Source organism: Pipistrellus kuhlii, unplaced genomic scaffold (assembly GCF_014108245.1).
Source record: "Pipistrellus kuhlii isolate mPipKuh1 unplaced genomic scaffold, mPipKuh1.p scaffold_m20_p_15, whole genome shotgun sequence".
Lineage (NCBI taxonomy): Eukaryota > Metazoa > Chordata > Mammalia > Chiroptera > Vespertilionidae > Pipistrellus > Pipistrellus kuhlii.
The window spans coordinates 12,278,260-12,296,417 of record NW_023425460.1 but is presented as its reverse complement, the minus strand read 5'-3'; the positions used below and the strand labels follow the sequence as shown (position 1 = coordinate 12,296,417).

Below are 18,158 nucleotides of genomic sequence, written 5' to 3'. Positions count from 1 at the left end.
TGCCATTGATTTTCTTGGTAATCTTTGGAGCTTTATCTCCTGATTTTTCTATTTCTTGGTCCATAATAACTAGACTAGATGGTGGTGAAAATGAATTACTTAAAGTGCATTCACCCTCAACATAACAATCATTGGCATAAGTACATATATAATGAAAGCTATATTCTTATCTACCAGTCAGAGGCATAGGTACATATGTAATGAAACCTGTATTTTTATCTACTTGTCAGAAGCTTAAAATCATGTGAGTGGGAGGGCAGGAAATGGTGTGCTATTCTTTTATCTGTGCTGCTTTCTAAGTTATTATTGTGCTTATGATACAATAAAAGCAATACAACAATTTGATTTCAAATCCTTAAGTAGCTATAATTTGTAACTGTTTTCCTATTCTAAACATCAGTCCACTGGAACAAAAAGAATGTCCAATAATTTAAAAAAATATATATTTCATTGATTTTTTTACAGAGAGGAAGGGAGAGAGCTAGAAACATCGATGAGAGAGAAACATCGACCAGCTGCCTTTTGCACACCCTCCACCGGGGATGTGCCCGCAACCAAGGTACATGCCCTTGACCGGAATCGAACCCAGGATTTTTCAGTCTGCAGACCGACACTCTACCACTGAGCCAAACCGGTTTCGGCAGAATGTTCAATAATTTTAATTATTTTCAAAAATTAGTGTGTTAGGTGCTTTTTTTCTTTTAAATTTCCATTGCTTACTTAGTGCATAATTATTAAAATTGGGTGATACCTTTGAATTTTCCTATTCCCAGATGAACACTTATATGACTTAAAGAAACAAAAAAGTATTAAGAATGTTAACAGTTAATTAAGCCTTGTCCTGAGAAGTAATTTGGAATCATGACAAGGAAGATCACTTCTTTCTAAAGATGGAAGGTATATATAATATAAATCCAAGAATAAGTATTTCACAAAACATTAGTAAGACAGATTTAGTGTTCAAAAGGCATTAACTGCCTTAATTAGTCACACTTCTAAACACTTAGTTTTGCTGTTTAACATATGCCTTTCATATAGGCAAAAAGATTATGATGATCACTTTTATATCAATTTAGAATGTCATTGGAGAAATATGTGAACAACTATCTTAACCAATTTCCAATTTTTAGTTAATATGCCTTCCTCCCCAGAAGTGCAATCTCTGGATTTCTGTATCTTTCTCTTTCTCTTGGGCTCTGCATGGAATTTTCCTCTCCTCTCCTCTGGATGGTGTAATACATGGTCACATGTTCATTGTCTTGTTTTTCCCTGGGTGGTGTAGGTACTTCCATTTCCTTCTCCCTTTTCATCTTTTCTCTCCTTATGGCCTCTAACAAGATCCTCTCCAGGGTCCCTCTGATCTTTATGCTAATAGGAAAGCACTGAAATGATTGAAAGGAAGACAAATAGAGGGGGGGAAATCCCCAAAGCAGCTGGAAGCCCTTATTTCTAACCATCTCTATGGAAACAATTCCACGAATATCCAGCTGGAAACAATTCCGTAGGGATCATTGGAGCAGTGGGTACCACGCCATACTTGCAGGATTCAACTTGCAAATGGAAATAGTTGATAGCCTTTTATTTTTATTTTTATTTTTTTTAGAAAAATAGTAAAGTAGGAAGTTAAATAAAATTAGGTGTACCCCATATATAGCGTGCTTTTTTAAAAGCTCAAAACTTCCTTCTTGCTATAATGATAAAAAGCAAAAGGAAAATATGTACTAGCTTCAAGTTCTTCCTAAGCACTCACACTGGCAAACAGCAGAGTGAACACTACAAAGAAATTATGTCCAAAGAAAACATCAAGGTGTGGTGATAAAAAATTATTACAATGCTTTTAGGGTTGTGGCCTAACTATATAAATTAAGTATGCGGAAAGAATGCCAAACTCAACCAGGCAGTAAGTAGATTGTTCCAATTCAGGCAAGGGATGAAATGGATTACAGAATTCCATCTACATGTACCAAATCAGGTGGAAAGACTGAAAGAATATAGTAGGGATGTGACTTGAAACTAGGAAAGAACTCCATCTGAAGTGTGAAATCTTGGAGTCTTGACTAATAAGCAGTTATTTTAAAAAGAAGAGGGTGAGGTACTCATAGTGTCAGTGACACCAGAACATCAAGTTTCAGCCCTATTTAAAAGTCTCCAGCCAATTAATGGTTAACTGCAGGTCTCCTCTTCTGGTTAAGTCCATGTTTTTTTAGGGAAGTAACTTCCATTCGCCTGAAATGATGACCCTGCCCTTGGAGTAAAACCACCTGGGTTCAGATCCTAGCTTCTGTCACTGCCTGTGTGATCCTGGGCAATCTTTTCCCCTTTTCTAAACTAAGGCACCTCATCTGTAAATTGGGGATAATAATACTAATTATTACCTTTCAGGGTTGTAAAGAGTCAGTGAATTGAGCACAGCACCTAGCTCAAGCAAGTTCTTGATACATGTGAGCTACTGTTCTCCTGGTTTTGTTTTCCTGTCTCTTGTAATGATGACCAGACAGTACCTCCCCCCTTTCTCTGGGGGCATTTTGAGGGAGTGGACTCAAGAAAGGCACTACAGAGAGAGGCCGCGAATTCTGTTTGGAAGTGTCTGTGAGCTCGCTTGGACACCATGAGCAAAGCTCACCCTCCCGAGTTAAAGAAATTTATGGACAAGAAGTTATCATACATGTCCAAGGAATATTACGGGGATTTGATCCCTTTATGAATCTTGTGATAGATGAATGTGTGGAGATGGCAACGGGTGGGCAACAGAACAATATTGGAATGGTGGTAATCCGAGGAAATAGTATCATCATGTTAGAAGCCTTGGAACGAGTATGAAGAATGGCTGTAGTTACCAGAGAAATCAATTGCTTCCACATGTCCCCTCTCCACAGCACCCGTTTTCCTACAATATAGAGTCCTGTCCATTTTCACATTGAACTTTTGTTAAATAAACTTTTGTATTGATGAAAAAAAAAGAAAAAAAAAGAAAGGCACTACAGCACTATGGCTTAGTCAATTCTACTGCCCCACATGAAATGAGACATGAAGAATATACATCTCAGGTAAAAACTGCTGTTTGAATTTTAAGCCTGCTGAGGCAATTTTCCTGTGCCTGGGACCATAACCTTTGGAGTTCTGCTCCTGCAGGATAGGGCCACATTCCAATGTCCAGCAGGGTGTGACTGGGAATGACCCCAGTTTTTAGAATATAGTCTTTAGGATTTAGAATTTAGAACAAAGGAAAATTCCTGTGGTTTGAACTGTTGCAGAGTTCCCGAGTGGTCGGATGGTGTAGGGGGAGAGTTTGGAAAGACTTGCTTGGTTCATCGCACGCGGGAGGATGAATTCAAATTCTAAGCGAGGTTACAGACAGAACTTCCTTTTTTTTATTTTTTATTAAAGAGCCAGCCCTATGTGCACTTAGTGGTTATCTCGATGCTGGCCTTGAACACAATACAGTTCTATCCAATTGAAAAAGTGCACCTGGCATGGTATTGAGGTTGTGGTCATATCTGGTCTCTGGCCTACAAGGTCAGACAGCTAAGTTTATCTTCATCATTCTTCAAACGGGCTAAAGCAAACTAGAAAGCATCATTTTATCTAGGAAAAACAGCAGAAAATTCCAAACAACAGTTTATTGCAAAATAGGGGTTTTCCTTCTCAGAACCTTTATTTTATTTTATTTATTTTTTTTTTTTCCTTCTCAGAACCTTTAAAAAGAACCACCTGTCCCTGGAGCAGTGCAGTCCTGTGGAGTCCGCCTGAGTGTGGTGCTCTTGCGGCTGTCCTGGCCAGATATTTCAATAAATCTTTGTCTGTTTTTTTTAATAAATCATCAGCCTCCAGTGGTCTTATTTTGAACCCAGGGTTGGACCCACACCACCACACTTGCTTTTTTTCCCAAACCATAAGAGAACGTTTATTTAGAAAGTCACAGAGGTAGAATAAATAAGCAGAAGATATGGGCTTCAGGAAACAAGTTACAGAGGCAAAAGATGGGGCCCTTTGAGCTTAGGAGAGAACAAAGTCATAGTGAGACCCTTGGGGGGAAGGGGCGGGGAGGGGAAAGGCGCGGGGGCGAGCTCAAGACTGTCCCACACTTGTCTTGAGCAGATTTGAGGTTGAATTAGTCATGAAGTGGAAGTTTCCATTATCTGAAGGTAACTAGCTTCCTGGATCCATCCTACACACACCAGATGGGGGGTGGGAGGTGGGGGGATTATTTAGGTTTCTTCACTGCTAACACCCCCTATCCCACCGGCTTCCTAATGTCCGCAGGACATAGTCTGACTGGACATTGAACTTCACGTTAGTTTCCCCCCTTTTCACTTCATGTCCGTTCCTAAGTTTGGGCCTTAACTTGCTCTGATCTCATTACCATGACTGCCCTTCATCCTTCCCCAAAATTCAGCTTGTTTTTTTTTTAAATAACAATTAAAAAAAAAACTAGGTGTCACTAGGAACCTTGGTGGTATGTGAGCATAACCAAAAGGCATTTATTAGGTGTCACTTGTACGCACTATTTTCAAGAAAGCAAAGCTCGATGTAGAAAACCCAACTGGGCCGTGAGCGCTGAGCCAGTCACTCAGGTGACTAAGTGCGAGAGATGCAAGGCCAGAGGAATGCCCATGTGAGATTTGCAACGTGGCCCAGCCCCCAGGCCCAGAATGGTCTGCCGGATACCCGGACCTCCCCACTGTCGAACCACAGCTATTTTTCCTGCATAATGCAAACATGGTGGACACGGAAAACCTTCCCGGTGTTTGGCGGCCGAGCCACGCGGCGCCTTTCCACGCAGGGCGAGCGGGGACCCCGCTGGAATTTGGAGGGCACCGAGGACCGGAGAACCGCTCCAAACCAAGGCATCACGGTCCTTTCCACACACGCGGGCAGGACCACGGCGGCCCCTCATCCTCCAAGAGGCCAGAAAGGTGGGTGCTGAGACGTGGAGGAAGTCCCTCCGCCCCGCCCCTTCTCCGACTGGACCCGCCTCGGCTCCTCGCCGCGTCGGACTCGGGGCCCTAGCAGCGCGCAAGCGCACTCCCTGCCGGCTGCGCCAAAGCGGGACCAACGCTCTCGTCTCGCGAGAACGCCGCCGGCCGGTCCCCGTTGCTCTCGCTCGCTCGGCCCCATCCCCCAAGCCCGTCGCTGTGCTGCGCAGCTCCCTCCGCGGCTGCCTCCGCCGGAGACGGTTGGGAGAACCGTTGTGGGAGCGCCAACCCGAGGAACGCGGCTTCTTCCTCCTGCCGGCCGGACCCCGCGGACGCTGCAGTCGCTTGACAGGGTATCTGAAGTACAAGGGGGTAGGTTGGGCTGGCGGCGCCGTGAGCCGAGTCGGGAGAAGGACGGGAGAGGGGGTGGGGGAGGGGGAGTGTGGAGGTCGCCGCTCGGGAACGGCCAGGCTGCGCCTCCCGGGCGATCTCCCACTTCCCAGGGGTTTGAGGGGGCGGCTTGTCGGGGGGTGGGGGGGGGACACCCGTTCATGCGGAACTGAGTGAGGGAAACCGCAGCCCTCCGCTGGCTCGGCCTCCGCCATCTTGGGCACGGTGGCGCGGCCGCCCGGGCTTCCCGCCGGCGCCTTCCTCTCTCTCCTTCGGCTCCCCAACTCCCGGAAGCTGGTGTGGGAGGCCGGAGGGTGGCCAGGGCGCCCCGGCGGGGAGAGGGTGGGGAGTGGAGCGAGCCGGGAGAGGCCGGGCAGCGGGTGGGGCTGCCTGGGCCAGCGGGCGCGCTCCCGATGGAAATGGCGCGGGATGGGCCCGGCCTCCCCCCCCCCTCCTCCCTCCCTCCCTCCGCAGTCTCGGCCGGGCTACCTGGGCTGGCGGGACCGCGAGTGTCTTCTGACGCAGATTCTCCAGAGCAGAGAGGCTGGCGCTGGGGGAGGAGAGCCGATGGCGGCGAAGGCGCTCCGCTCCCGGCCGGGACAAAGGCGGCGGAGTGAGCGGGCCCGGCCGCCGGGGCGCGGGGGGCGGGGGCGCGCTCCCGAGCTCTCCGGTCCTGGGGCAGCTAGATAAGCGGAAAGCCTCCGGGGCGGAGAACAGGACGCTTAGCCGGCCCTTATAGCCCAGATTTGGAACTTCGAAAAGAGTACGTACTTCTTTTCCAACGGGTCTTTTTGTTGTTGTTATTTTATTCACGCTTACCTTAAACCTATTTAAAGAATCTGTGGGTGATTTGGTTTGTGAGCAGAAAAGGGGGTTAAAGAGGAATGTGAAATGGATAGTATTTCAAATAGGTCGCCCGGGCCCAGGGAGCTGTGTGATGAGGCTTATTGAACTCCGGGGCGGGAGGGGGGCAGCGGAGCGGTTGGTTTTGTGTGGTTTGGCACAGGCCGGGTTAGCATTAGGCGTTTACATTTGGAAAGAAGTGAAAGCAGTCAGTGGAGGCAAAAATGTGTCTGTGTGCAGGAGTTGAGTTACTGTTCGAAGACCTGGGTTGGGGGGTCAGGGGGGCCGGGCATTAGGTTGTAGAAGTAAAATGACTTAAAAATGCAATTGGTGTTTATTTTCTGATGGCATGTTTTGTTTTGTTTTAATCTAGTGTAGAACTATCGGAATATTTTGAACAGGAGCATATGCCTACTCAACAGAGAGACACACTAAAGCCCAGTCCATAGATAGTGGGGTGATTTGGGTCCTTAGAACACGGGAGAAGCTGGGTCGGAAGTTTACACTGAAGACAATAGGAAAGGGGAAGAGGAGTTTCCACAAATTCATGGGAATCTTTACAAGCAGGTGGTCTACTTTGGGGACTTTGATATGTGATATAACAGCTTTCCTAATATGATTGCCCTAGAAATCTTTTTTCTGCCCTCATACGCATCATAATATGGAAATCCATGTAAATTGCCTTTAAATTTTTTGACAGAGTGTGTGCGTGTGTGTGTGTGTGTGTGTGTGTGTGTGTTATGTCCTCGTTTTAGTAAACAAGTGGCTGAATGTAATAACTCGTTCAAATCCCTTTTTATGAACTTACCTCCTTTTAGGTATTAGTGATGTGCCTTTTTTTTTTTTTTTTTTAAATTGAGTGAGCACTTTGAAAGGGGGGATGATTTTAAATTAACATATCACCACGTTTTTTGCCAAAATTTGAAGTTCATTCTCATTTTTTAGGACCAGAGGATTGTCATTTAGAAAGTTGTTATTGATGCATCAAACCCTTTTTGTATTGTATGCTTAAGAAGATAGTGTAATTTCTGTGATAAAAGAATCTGTTAGATGCTTTTACTAAGGAACTAAAGTTTTATACAAAACCCACTAAAATTGTCCTATTATTTCAACTGCTGGTATTTTTAATTGGTGCTAACACTTGGAAATCTTAAAACAATGTGATTGGCCATGATGCTGTTGCAAAGCATTATCCTGAATAAATTAGTAAAAGCTAAGTGGTTTCTGAGACAGCTTTATTAAGGTACCAAAGTTGGTTGTATGCCTTTAAAGTTCGTTTTGGTTTTCTAAGTAGAATACTAGACTCAATTTTTGGGTTTTAAAGAGATAACAGTGTGTGCTTCCGTTTTTATTGTGTCCTCTGTGAACACAGGTGAAGAAGAATCGCCCTTTTAAAAGTTTCCTCTGAATCTGCTTAATTTTTCCGTAATTTAAAATTGTGTTAACTTTAGGATGTGTGTGTGTTTTAATGCTCACCTTAGGATGCTTTTACTAGTTTTTAGAGAAAGTTGAAGGGAGGGGGAGAGAAACATGGAATAAAGTTGCTTCATGTACATACCCTGGTGAGAAGCGACCTAGGTATGTGCCCTGGCTGGCATTCAAATCTGAAACCTTTTGATGTGTGGGAAGACGGTCCAACCAAATGAGCCACCCAACCAGAGTTAGTGTTTTTTAAAGACGTTGTGCCTTATCTGTTATTTTTACTAAATAGGCTCTCATTGGATTAACTGATCCCGAAAATCAAAACTAGTTTGCTCACTAGTGCTTGTAGTAAAGGTAATCTTATATCCAGCTTTTTGTATTTGTTCCCAAAACATTACCTTCACATTGAAAAAAATGCTAAATGATAAAAAGCACCATACTAATATCTTTTCACAACAGATTAGATTGACTTTGCAAAGTTATTAGATTTTTTTCATGAGGAAGTGATGTATTATGTTAAATCTCCGCTTTTTTCCCTTGTCCCTAAATCACTCTTTATAGGAAACAGCTATTTAAGTTGGTGCTGTTGTTTTTTTGTTTTGTTTTGTTTTGTTTGTTTGTTTTTACAACAGTTTAAGAAAATGGTAGATATTCAAAATGTCTCTCTTCCCCCCAGACTGATTGGAGGCCTACTTTGAGGGCTATTAGATCAGTTTTTCCCTCTGCTTTAGACGATTTCCAAGGAAATATGAAACTGTCCTTTTGAGATTCAGAATACTTTTCTGTCCTAGAAGGTTCAACCTGTTACTTTGTGGTACATTTCATTAGTTCTTCTGTGCCCTGAATAATTTTTAAAAGTGTCCGGTGAGGTCTAGGCAGCATTGCTGCATTTTTACAGTTGGACACAGCAGTAAGTACTTTGCTTAAATTAAGGAGCCAGTGAGTGACAGACTTTAAGGATTCAAGCCATTTCTTTTCTCTAAAATTAAGTCCATTACCAGTTATTTGTGTGCATAAGAATTGTAATGTCAAATAAAAATGCATAATCTCACTTTTGGGACATCTGTGTGGGACTAAAAAAATAGCAGCAGCCTGGCTGGTATAGCGCAGTTGGTTGAACATCCTCCGGTGCACCAAAAGGTTACCAATTCGATTCCTAATCAGGGCACATGCCCAGGTTGCAGGCTTGGTCCCTTGTAAGGGGCATGCAGGAAGGAGTCAATAGATGTTTCTCCCTCTCTCTTCCCTTCTCTTTAAAAGTTACAGCAACAATAAAGAACGGGCACCAGAAGTGATTCATATGCAGAGCTGATTTGATTTATAACCACTTTTGGGAAATTCTACATTAGTTTATTTTAAATGAAAGCAAGAATTCTAGGCAGGGGAATCTCACTCTCTGCAGATACTGCCCCTAACAGTTGCACTGCTAATTCAATCATGTGAAATTAAGTATTAATGAATCCTGTTGGTATGAAATAAGTCTTAAGCATAAAGGAATCGAGTGAACAAATTGTTTTGTTTACAGGGGAGGAGGTGGTGAGGGAAATTTTTGAAATAACCAGGTGAGTAGGATTCCTACAGCTGCATAATGAAATTTGTAAGCTCTGGTAAGTTTCTGCAGCTGAAGGACTTCTGCATTAGCCTCTTAACGTGTTCTGGAATCTTTAAGGAAGGACGGTTGTCTTGGGAAGGGACCGGGTGGGTGGGTCTTTCTGGAGGGGAAAGAGGTCTATTCACTGTACCCTTTCTAATACTTTTTGAGGGTGAATGTATTGTCATTTTTTAAAATTTGTGTCTAAAAGTAAAGCAGTGAGTAACTTTTAATATAGTATGTTCAGTAACTTAAGTGGCCTTTTTACAACTCCATTTTTGAAATTCAATCTAGTTTAATCATTTAAAACTTACTCTTGGGAGTGTGTGAACCAGATTTCGTTACAAGAGAGTTAAAAATTTCCCCCCTTCAAAAGATTGGATATGTTCAGAACTATAGTGCATCTAATAAATTTACACTTTTATGATGCCATTTTTTCCAACATCAAAGAAGTACTCATACGTACTTTTGGCTTGTGTTCTTAATGTGAGTGGATGGTAGTACTTATGTACATCTTTTGAGTGATCAGGTTTTTAAGAATTTGCAGAACATGGAAAATGAATGAAAATTTGAGAGATGGGGCAGAGGTAGAGTTAATACTAAAAGGCAGGTTAGGAAATAGAGTTTGAATAAGAAGACTTAGAGTGGAATTAAGTAAACTTAGTCAAAATTAGGTAAAATATAATATTTGATTCTTAGAAATTGAGTGCTTTTTGGTGGGAGGAGTCAGGTTTCACTGCCTTTCCCAATTTTTTTTGCCCGACCCAAAACAGAAAGGTGTTGTGTTGTAGCATTGTCATTGGAGTCATTGAGTCCTGTTACATTTCCTGTTGTGCACCATTGAGAGGTGTTTCTTCAGTATATTTTGATTGAGTATATTTTGATTGACTGCTTTATGTGCTTGTTTATTTTTTTTATAGCATTTAATCAAACGGTATTGAGATGGATTGGGTTATGAAACATAATGGTCCAAATGACGCTAGTGATGGGACAGTACGACTTCGTGGACTCCCATTTGGTTGCAGCAAAGAGGAAATAGTTCAGTTCTTCCAAGGTACCTCTAGTATTAGTCAAAGTTTAGTAGATTTTGTTATTACTCAATTTTTTAATTTATAAAACCCATTTGCTTGTTTGGGGGACTTTTTAATTTGAATATGTCTTGGTTAATGTATAGTTATGAAATTTGCTCCAGTTAATATTTAATACAGAATGTATAGAATATGTAAAACCTAACTAATGTGCAATAAACTTAATTGAGTAATTATGTGTGATGAAATGAACCATGAATTAGAAGATGGAGCATAGTTTAATTTGATTTCAGCTTTTTTTTTTTTTCCATGTAATATAGGTGGGCTGTTAGAGTATGTGATTTATAAAGACATTCATAGAGAAAAAAAACTTGTGTAATCCAATTTTTGAAAAAATCTTCCATTTGTATTATGGGGTGATGGGGATCTAAGTTCTTTGCTTTGTTTTGTTTAGAGTTGTTTTAAATATTTGATTCAGATGGGAATGTTTCAGCCTTTAACACTGTTCCCCTTGATGGGGTTATTTGTCCTTGGGTTAAAGGGTTGGAAATCGTGCCAAATGGGATAACATTGACGATGGACTACCAGGGGAGAAGCACAGGGGAGGCCTTCGTGCAGTTTGCTTCAAAGGAGATAGCAGAAAATGCTCTGGGGAAACACAAGGAAAGAATAGGGCACAGGTGGGGATGGAGAGTTTGGGATGGTGTTACATTTTTATTTTTGGGGGTTGTGGGTCACTATTGCTTAAGTGGGGGGTACCAGTAACATTTTTCTGGGATAGTTTTAAAAAATTGATAATTTAACTTGGAAACTACAGATATGGGTGGGGAATTAATGCTAATAGTTTGCTTAAATTAAAATTAGATTGTTTCCATTTCTCTGTAGGATGTTGATAAATGCTTTTGTATAATCAACTATTTTCTCTAAACATCTATCTTGTGCTTAAGGAAACAAGCTAAAATTATTATATTTATATCTCAGATGATTGATTTGTCTATGTAAAACTTAAATATATTAATTATTAAGTTTGTAGGTGTAAAAATGTTAACTTTTGGTGTATTTAGGATAAATTGGGTTATGTATATAGATACAGAAAAACTTATTGCATTTTGCCCAATATCTTATTTACTCTAATACATTTAAGCTGAAACCAGTACCTTAAACCATTTTTAAATAGGTATATTGAGATCTTCAGAAGTAGCAGGAGTGAAATCAAAGGATTTTATGATCCACCAAGAAGACTGCTGGGCCAGCGACCAGGACCATATGATAGACCAATAGGAGGAAGAGGGGGTTATTATGGAGCTGGGCGTGGAAGTATGTATGACAGAATGCGACGAGGAGGTGATGGATATGATGGTGGTATGTGTATCTAATGAACAAAGGTTCTGTTGTCATTTTCTTAATGTTTCTGACACTTTGTCAAGAAATACAGAAATGGCAGTAATTTCAGTACCTACTAGGTTTTAAAACCTGTTCATGAAACTACGGATTCCCATAGCCAGCTGTGGGACTTGATTGATGCACATATTGACACCTAGATAATGTATACAAAAATTAAAATGAAGATATTGACCTGTTTGGACATTTTCTTCTTGGCATCAGAGTGAAATTAAATGTCTAAATGTATCCTTTTTAGATTTTTAATTTTTTTTACCAGGTGTTAACTGCTTTTTTTTTTTCACATGTTGGGAGTTGTAATACTTTAGTCAAACTGCTTATATAGAGTATGCTTTTGTAAACTATAAAATTTATCTCTTAAAGTATTCATATATTTTCTCAAATTACACAGGTTATGGAGGTTTTGATGACTATGGTGGCTATAATAATTATGGCTATGGAAATGATGGCTTTGATGACAGAATGAGAGATGGAAGAGGTAAATTAAATATTAAAGACATACTTGTTTTTAGGAGAATTTTGGTAAAATCAATTCAGGCATATTTTAGTGTATTCCTAAATAGACCTTTGTACTAGAGATCCGGTGCATGAAATTCATGCATGGGGGAGGAGCTCAGCCCGACCACCCTCTCCAATCCAGGAATCCTCCTGGGATGTCCTTCTGCCAGTTTAAGCCCGCTCCTGCAGACATCCCTCTTACAATCCAGGAGTACTCCTAACCCTCGCCTGCCTGCCCGCCCTAACCACTCTGCATGCCTGATCCCCCTAACTGCCCTCCCCTGCCAGCCTGGTCGCCCCTATAATCTTTTTTAGTCTTATTCCCTTCATATGCAATTGTATTTGACTTCTTATTGGCTTCTCCCTCACAAAATTTTTCTCTCCTTTTCTGACCAACTCATTTATAAACTTTTCTTTCCTCCTTTTTCCCTCCTATTATATCCTTCCCATCTTTTTCCTATCCTCCCTCCCCACAATCCTCCTTCCCTTTACCTTTATCCCTGCCCTCCCACCCCTTTTCCTTCCTTCCCACCTTAATATTTTTTCCTCACTTCCTCCCTCACACATGCTTAGCTCACTCCATTTCTTCCCTATTCCCATTCTCCTTTTAAGGTCTGCCTGCTCACCTTTAAAACTTTTCTTCCCTCGCTCTTTCTCATCCTACCTTCCCCATACATTCTTCTCTACTTACTTCCATTGTTTTAATATCTACCTGCCTAATTATTCACTATCATTTATCTTTTTTCTGACTCCTACTTTTAAAATCTGTCCCCAATACTCAACTATACTTGATTTTCGTTTATACAGTTCACTTATACATCCTTTCTCCTCCTCTAACTCTGCTCTCTACCGACACCTTGATAAAGTTCTTGCCTCCTTCCCTCCTTAAAGCTTCCATTGGGGGAGGGGCGTTAATCCCCGCCTAGGCCAGTTGTTCATTGCCCACCCACCCACCCCCACCCCCCCTTTCCCTGGCTTCTCCGCTGCCATCCTGCTCCCATTCCCTGCCTAGCGAGGGTGGCCGAGGCCCAGGCACTGCTGCTGCCGCCCCTCCCGCTTGCAGCTCTGCGTTTCCTTTCCTATTCCTGCATCTTTTTTTGTTGTTCCCTTTCTGTATTTGTTTCTCTTGGCCTGCCTGCAGGCAGGCCTGCCTTCCTCTCCCTCACTTTCTTATTCCCTCCTATTGTATCCTATTCCACCCCAGGCCTGCAGCTGCTTGAGCAGAGGGCAGGGACACAGCCTGCTGATTCAGTCATGACGTGACACTGTAGCAGATAATTCACATATTTCTCTATTAGTGTGTGTATGTATACTCATTGATAAATTCTCCATTTGATGTTTTAACAACTATAAGTGTTAAAACCTCTTGGGGTTGTCAAAAAGCTGTAAATAGGAAAAGATGTGTTTAGGGAAGAAATATTTTGTTGAAATGCCTTCCTACATGTACCAGTTTATGACCTGGAAATGTCTTTTTAGGTATGGGAGGACATGGCTATGGAGGAGCTGGTGATGCAAGTTCAGGTTTTCATGGTGGTCATTTTGTACATATGAGAGGACTGCCTTTTCGTGCAACTGAAAATGACATTGCTAATGTGAGTGATTTTAGTAATTAGTGGTTTTATACTAATTCTTTTATCTACATTTTTAAAGCATTCTTAATGTTCTTGTTTTCATTTTAATATCAGAATCCTTTTAATGTGACTATATCTTCAATAGTTGAATATTTTTGTGTCCATTTTGTGCTGACCTACATAGGATTCAAGCAAGTAAATGCTACAGTTACAAAGTCCAGTTAAGAATTTAGTGAAAGACTGCTTAGCATTGTGGTGGTAACTGGGAGATTGTTTCCTTTGTGTGGAGTTTCAAAAGTATAAATATATCTAACAAGTGAAAAGTTCAAGTAGTTTGGTTTGGCATTCTAGGCTATATGGTGCTGAAAATAATGGAAATAGATGCTGCTATTAATTTGAAACTGGTTGGTTTCATATTGGTTAGAGATTTAGCGAATTTCAGCCCAAAAGCCATCCAGTATTTGGCTCCCAGTGGCCTACAAAGCCAAGAGTATTTACTGTGTAGCTTTTAAAGAAAATTTTTTGCTCTAACTCTTAATTGGGAACCTTCTTGGCCTAAGTCCCAGGTATCTGTATTTTCCTAAGTGTGGTCTTATATTCTTAGAACCTTTAGTGTTGATGTAATTGTTAGCCTATTTTAAGAATTTTATAATGACTGACGGGGCAGTAGAAGGGTTGTTTCAATGAACAAAAACAAAGGCATCTGGTGATTCTGGTAATAAAAAAGTAATGTTTTTCTTTAGTTCTTCTCACCACTAAATCCAATACGAGTGCATATTGATATTGGAGCTGATGGCAGAGCAACAGGAGAAGCAGACGTAGAGTTTGTGACACATGAAGATGCAGTAGCTGCCATGTCCAAAGATAAGAATAACATGCGTAAGTAGTATCCTTGGCATGCTAACTTGTTTCCTAGGTGTGAACTTGTTTATTATAAGTTCAGACTTTCATAGCTTTCTAGGGAATTTTATATTTTATATTGAAGCATTAATTCAGATTCTTAATACTTGACAGGTAATTATCGCTTAAGTTGTTAAAAGGGGGAATAGGTATGTTACTTGTCTGAGTTTCATGCCTTTTGCCCATGGGTATCACTTTAAAAAAATTTTTTTTTTTAAATTGATTTCAGAGAGGAAGGAAGAGAGAAACATCGATGAGAGAGAATCCTTGATTGGTTGCCTCTAGGGGACCGAGCCCACATGTACCCTATCTGGGAATCAAACTGTGAACTCCTGGTTCATAGGTTGACGTTCAACCACTGAGCAGCACCAACTGGGCAGTACATCTTAACATATACGTTGATCGACTTGGATAAGTTATTCCTTCATGTCATCAAATCAGTTTTGTAAGCCATTTAATTGTACTTTGACCAGTTATTCCCAAATATGGCTACACATCTATCACTTAAAAACGTTTTAAATCACTTAAAAAGGGTACTTAAAAAGTTTTCCTGGACATTACTATTAAGATTCTAATTCAGTTCTATGATTGGGCCTGTAATATATATATTTTAATATATTTTGACTTTTTACAATAGCAAGAGAGAGGGATAGTTAGAAACATTAATCAGCCGCCTCCTGCACACCCCCTACTGGGGATGTGCCCGCAACCAAGGTACATGCGCTTGACCGGAATCGAACCCGGGACCTTTCAGTCCACAGGCAGACGCTCTATCCACTGAGCCAAACCGGTTTTGGCCTGTAATATTTTTAAGAAGTGTACCAGCTGCTTCTGAAACAACGTATCAGTCCTTTTTATAGATAAGGAAACTTGTTAAAGATTATATAGTTTGAACAAAACTAGATTTTATCTCTGACCAGCATTTGTTTTATCACTCCCCTCAGAATCTGTAAACATACTTAGGTTTAATATTAGGTAGTCAGCCTGTTTATGCTTTGATAAATTTGATCCATTTTCCCTATTATTCTTTTTTTCTCAAGAACATCGATACATTGAACTCTTCTTGAATTCCACTCCTGGAGGCGGCTCTGGAATGGGAGGTTCTGGAATGGGAGGCTATGGCAGAGATGGAATGGGTATGTATAGTTTTGTAAAGTGAATGGAGTTGAGTTAGACACTTAGCAGTCAACCTCAAACTTGTTTGTTTTGTTTTTAAAGATAATCAGGGTGGTTATGGATCTGTTGGACGAATGGGAATGGGGAACAATTACAGTGGCGGATACGGGACTCCTGATGGCCTGGGTGGTTATGGTAAGTGTCTGGCTACTCTGGTTCGGTTTTTAGCCCCCATATGTGGTGCAGACTGTCTTCTACTTTGGTAACCTCTTATTAAACCCCCAATGTCTTTTTTTCTAAGGTCGTGGTGGTGGAGGAAGTGGAGGTTACTATGGGCAAGGTGGCATGAGTGGAGGTGGATGGCGTGGGATGTATTAGAGCAAAACCACCAACATAATAGTCCTGACAGCAGAATCTGGTCTACTAGTCTTTCTTACAGATTTAATTTCTTTTGTATTTTAAGAACTTTATAATGACTGAAGGAATGTTTTCTCAAATCTCATTTGGTAAAGCAACAGATTGTGATGGGAAAATCTGTTTCTGTAGGTTTTATTTGTTGCATACTTTCACTTAAAATAAATTTTTATATTCAAACCACTGATGTTGATACTTTTTATATACTAGTTACTCCTAAGAATGTGCTGTTTTCATAAGATTTGGGTTGGTGTATTTTATTATTAGCTCTACAAGAAGTAGTTGTAATTTTAGAGAATAATGGTTCACATCTGCATAAGCTGCAAATCTTAATGAGACATGGAATAGAGCTTGAAAAAGGAACAATACTGTAAATATAAAACCTAAATATGGGTTTAGGTGGGCTCAAGAGTATAAATTCTGTTAATTCTATATTAATCTTCAAATGTCACTTATCAGGCATAGCTCTGAAATGTTGATGAGGTATCTGGATTTCTCAGTAGTCATAATGGTGTTGCCCAAGGATGGAAGTTTAAATTCTAGCCCTAGATTTTAGAATAAAATCTCCTCACACTTGACTGAAGTACCAAAAAATGTTTCTAAAAAGTGATAGTTGTAAGTTATCTCAAGTTTAGACTAGGTTAAGGTTCCAAGTGACATGAGAATTCAGTACAAAGGTATTAACTATGGAGTATAGTTCTCACAGGTGTATTTTCATTTTAAGCCAAATAGTTAAAACATTTTTTTAATAACTGTATAACCCTTAAAAATATAAGAGACAAATCCATGTTGTAGTCTTAATTAAAATGAGAATCCTACAGTTGGATTTTGTATCAGATAGCTGTTTGGCGTTTCAGGGCCATTGTGTTAAATATTATATGTAGCAAGGAAAAGGTGCTTTTTACTTTTAATCCCTTTGATCAATATGGCTTTTTTCCAGATTGGCTAATGGATCAAAATGAAACCTGTTAATGTGAATTCAGTTATTGAACTTGTTACTTGTTTTTGCTAGAATGTAATAAATATCAATGTGGGAGATAATAGTATGGTGTCTGTCCTAGAATGCTTTGTGTCAATTACTGATCATATATTAAAATATGTCTTACTGAAGATAAGACAAAGTGACTCCTAAGGAGTGATTTCTGCTTTAGAGAAGGTAGCGGTGATAGCCTGTCAACTAAGCAACATTTCATCTTAATGCCTGTACCTACTCTCTTAACTATCCCTTTTAGTCCCTTTAGAGATCACATGTTTTTATTTCCCATGAGTAAAACTAAATAGTGTTATCAATGAAAATTGCTCTTCTAAAGCAGGATAAGTTTTATTTGTTTTATAAAATTCACATTTTATTTTAAAACATTACAGGGTAGAAGGATTATAATCACAATTCCTTGGCACCATGATAGCATTATTGTGGTAGTACTGGCTAGATGAGGGAATGGTGTGTGAAGTTTGCAAATCTTCCTGGAAAAACAAGTATAGGTTCACAAGTAACATAAATTTCAAAATTGGTATGTGTTTAGTTTTTTAAAAGCTAAAACTAAATGGAGCAAATTGTGTCAAAAGCTTGCCTACAAAAATCCCAACTCAGTGGCGATGCATTAAAAATCATAGTTAGCCTTGGAATTTAAGCAAAAAATCACTTTTTTAAAATTTGTTCTAAGCACAATTAAAAAAACACTTGGTATCATAAAAATGTTCATCCAGCAATACAAAACAGTTTCAATAATATAATTTATCTCTTCAACATTTCTATCAGAGCATTCAAGAAAGACCACCTAAAAATCTGTCGTTCTGCCAGAAGATCTCAAATTGAATTATGAAGAAAATCTGTTAAGTAAAATATTAGTTTCATATTTTGGCAATTTAAAAAAATAATTTTTAAACTTAATGAAAGTATGTACTCTGGGGAAAAGATCCTGCAAAATAAGTAACTCCATCCTAGGGGGTAGGGTGTAGCCATGATTAAGTTCACTAAATATAATGCTCCTAGGAGTAAGATTATTCTAATATCACATTGTTTGAAAGGTTCACAGGGGTAAAGTGCATGGCTAAAATCTGACCCAAA

General features: G+C 40.2%; 1 protein-coding gene, 1 long non-coding RNA gene and 1 pseudogene across 6 annotated transcripts in view; 2 read left to right on the top strand and 1 right to left on the bottom strand.

The window, feature by feature from the left end:
* LOC118719184 overlaps positions 1 to 17,256 on the bottom strand; it is a 21,093-nt gene extending 3,837 nt beyond the window's left edge. The window contains exons 1-2 of the long non-coding RNA XR_004988054.2: positions 16,455 to 17,256; positions 15,301 to 15,307 (exon numbers count right to left, since the gene is read on the bottom strand). This is a non-coding gene — a long non-coding RNA (uncharacterized LOC118719184). The remainder of the gene's footprint in view (positions 1 to 15,300; positions 15,308 to 16,454) is intronic.
* Positions 2,594 to 2,948, top strand: LOC118719182 (annotated as a pseudogene).
* Positions 5,140 to 18,158, top strand: HNRNPH3 (heterogeneous nuclear ribonucleoprotein H3). Of its 5 annotated transcripts, none has more exons than XM_036438317.2 (10): positions 5,140 to 5,288; positions 10,083 to 10,216; positions 10,732 to 10,870; positions 11,368 to 11,552; positions 11,983 to 12,069; positions 13,566 to 13,681; positions 14,404 to 14,539; positions 15,601 to 15,696; positions 15,779 to 15,871; positions 17,850 to 18,158. In XM_036438317.2, the coding sequence occupies exons 2-10, from the start codon at positions 10,105 to 10,107 to the stop codon at positions 17,870 to 17,872; spliced, it is 987 nt and encodes a 328-aa protein (XP_036294210.1). In that variant the 5' UTR covers positions 5,140 to 5,288; positions 10,083 to 10,104; the 3' UTR covers positions 17,873 to 18,158. The 5 variants fall into 5 exon arrangements, with proteins under 5 accessions (XP_036294210.1, XP_036294209.1, XP_036294207.1 ...); XM_036438316.2 differs by lacking the exon at positions 17,850 to 18,158 and adding an exon at positions 15,978 to 16,270 and having other exon boundaries at positions 11,368 to 11,507; XM_036438314.2 differs by lacking the exon at positions 17,850 to 18,158 and adding an exon at positions 15,978 to 16,270.

Bases quoted from the DNA above. Each gene is read 5' to 3' on its own strand.
- HNRNPH3 (XM_036438314.2), top strand. From the start codon at position 10,105: ATGGATTGGGTTATGAAACATAATGGTCCAAATGACGCTAGTGATGGG. The intron at 10,217-10,731 runs GTACCTCTAGTA...CTTGGGTTAAAG, and splicing joins AATAGTTCAGTTCTTCCAAG to GGTTGGAAATCGTGCCAAAT. The intron at 13,682-14,403 runs GTGAGTGATTTT...GTTTTTCTTTAG, and splicing joins CTGAAAATGACATTGCTAAT to TTCTTCTCACCACTAAATCC.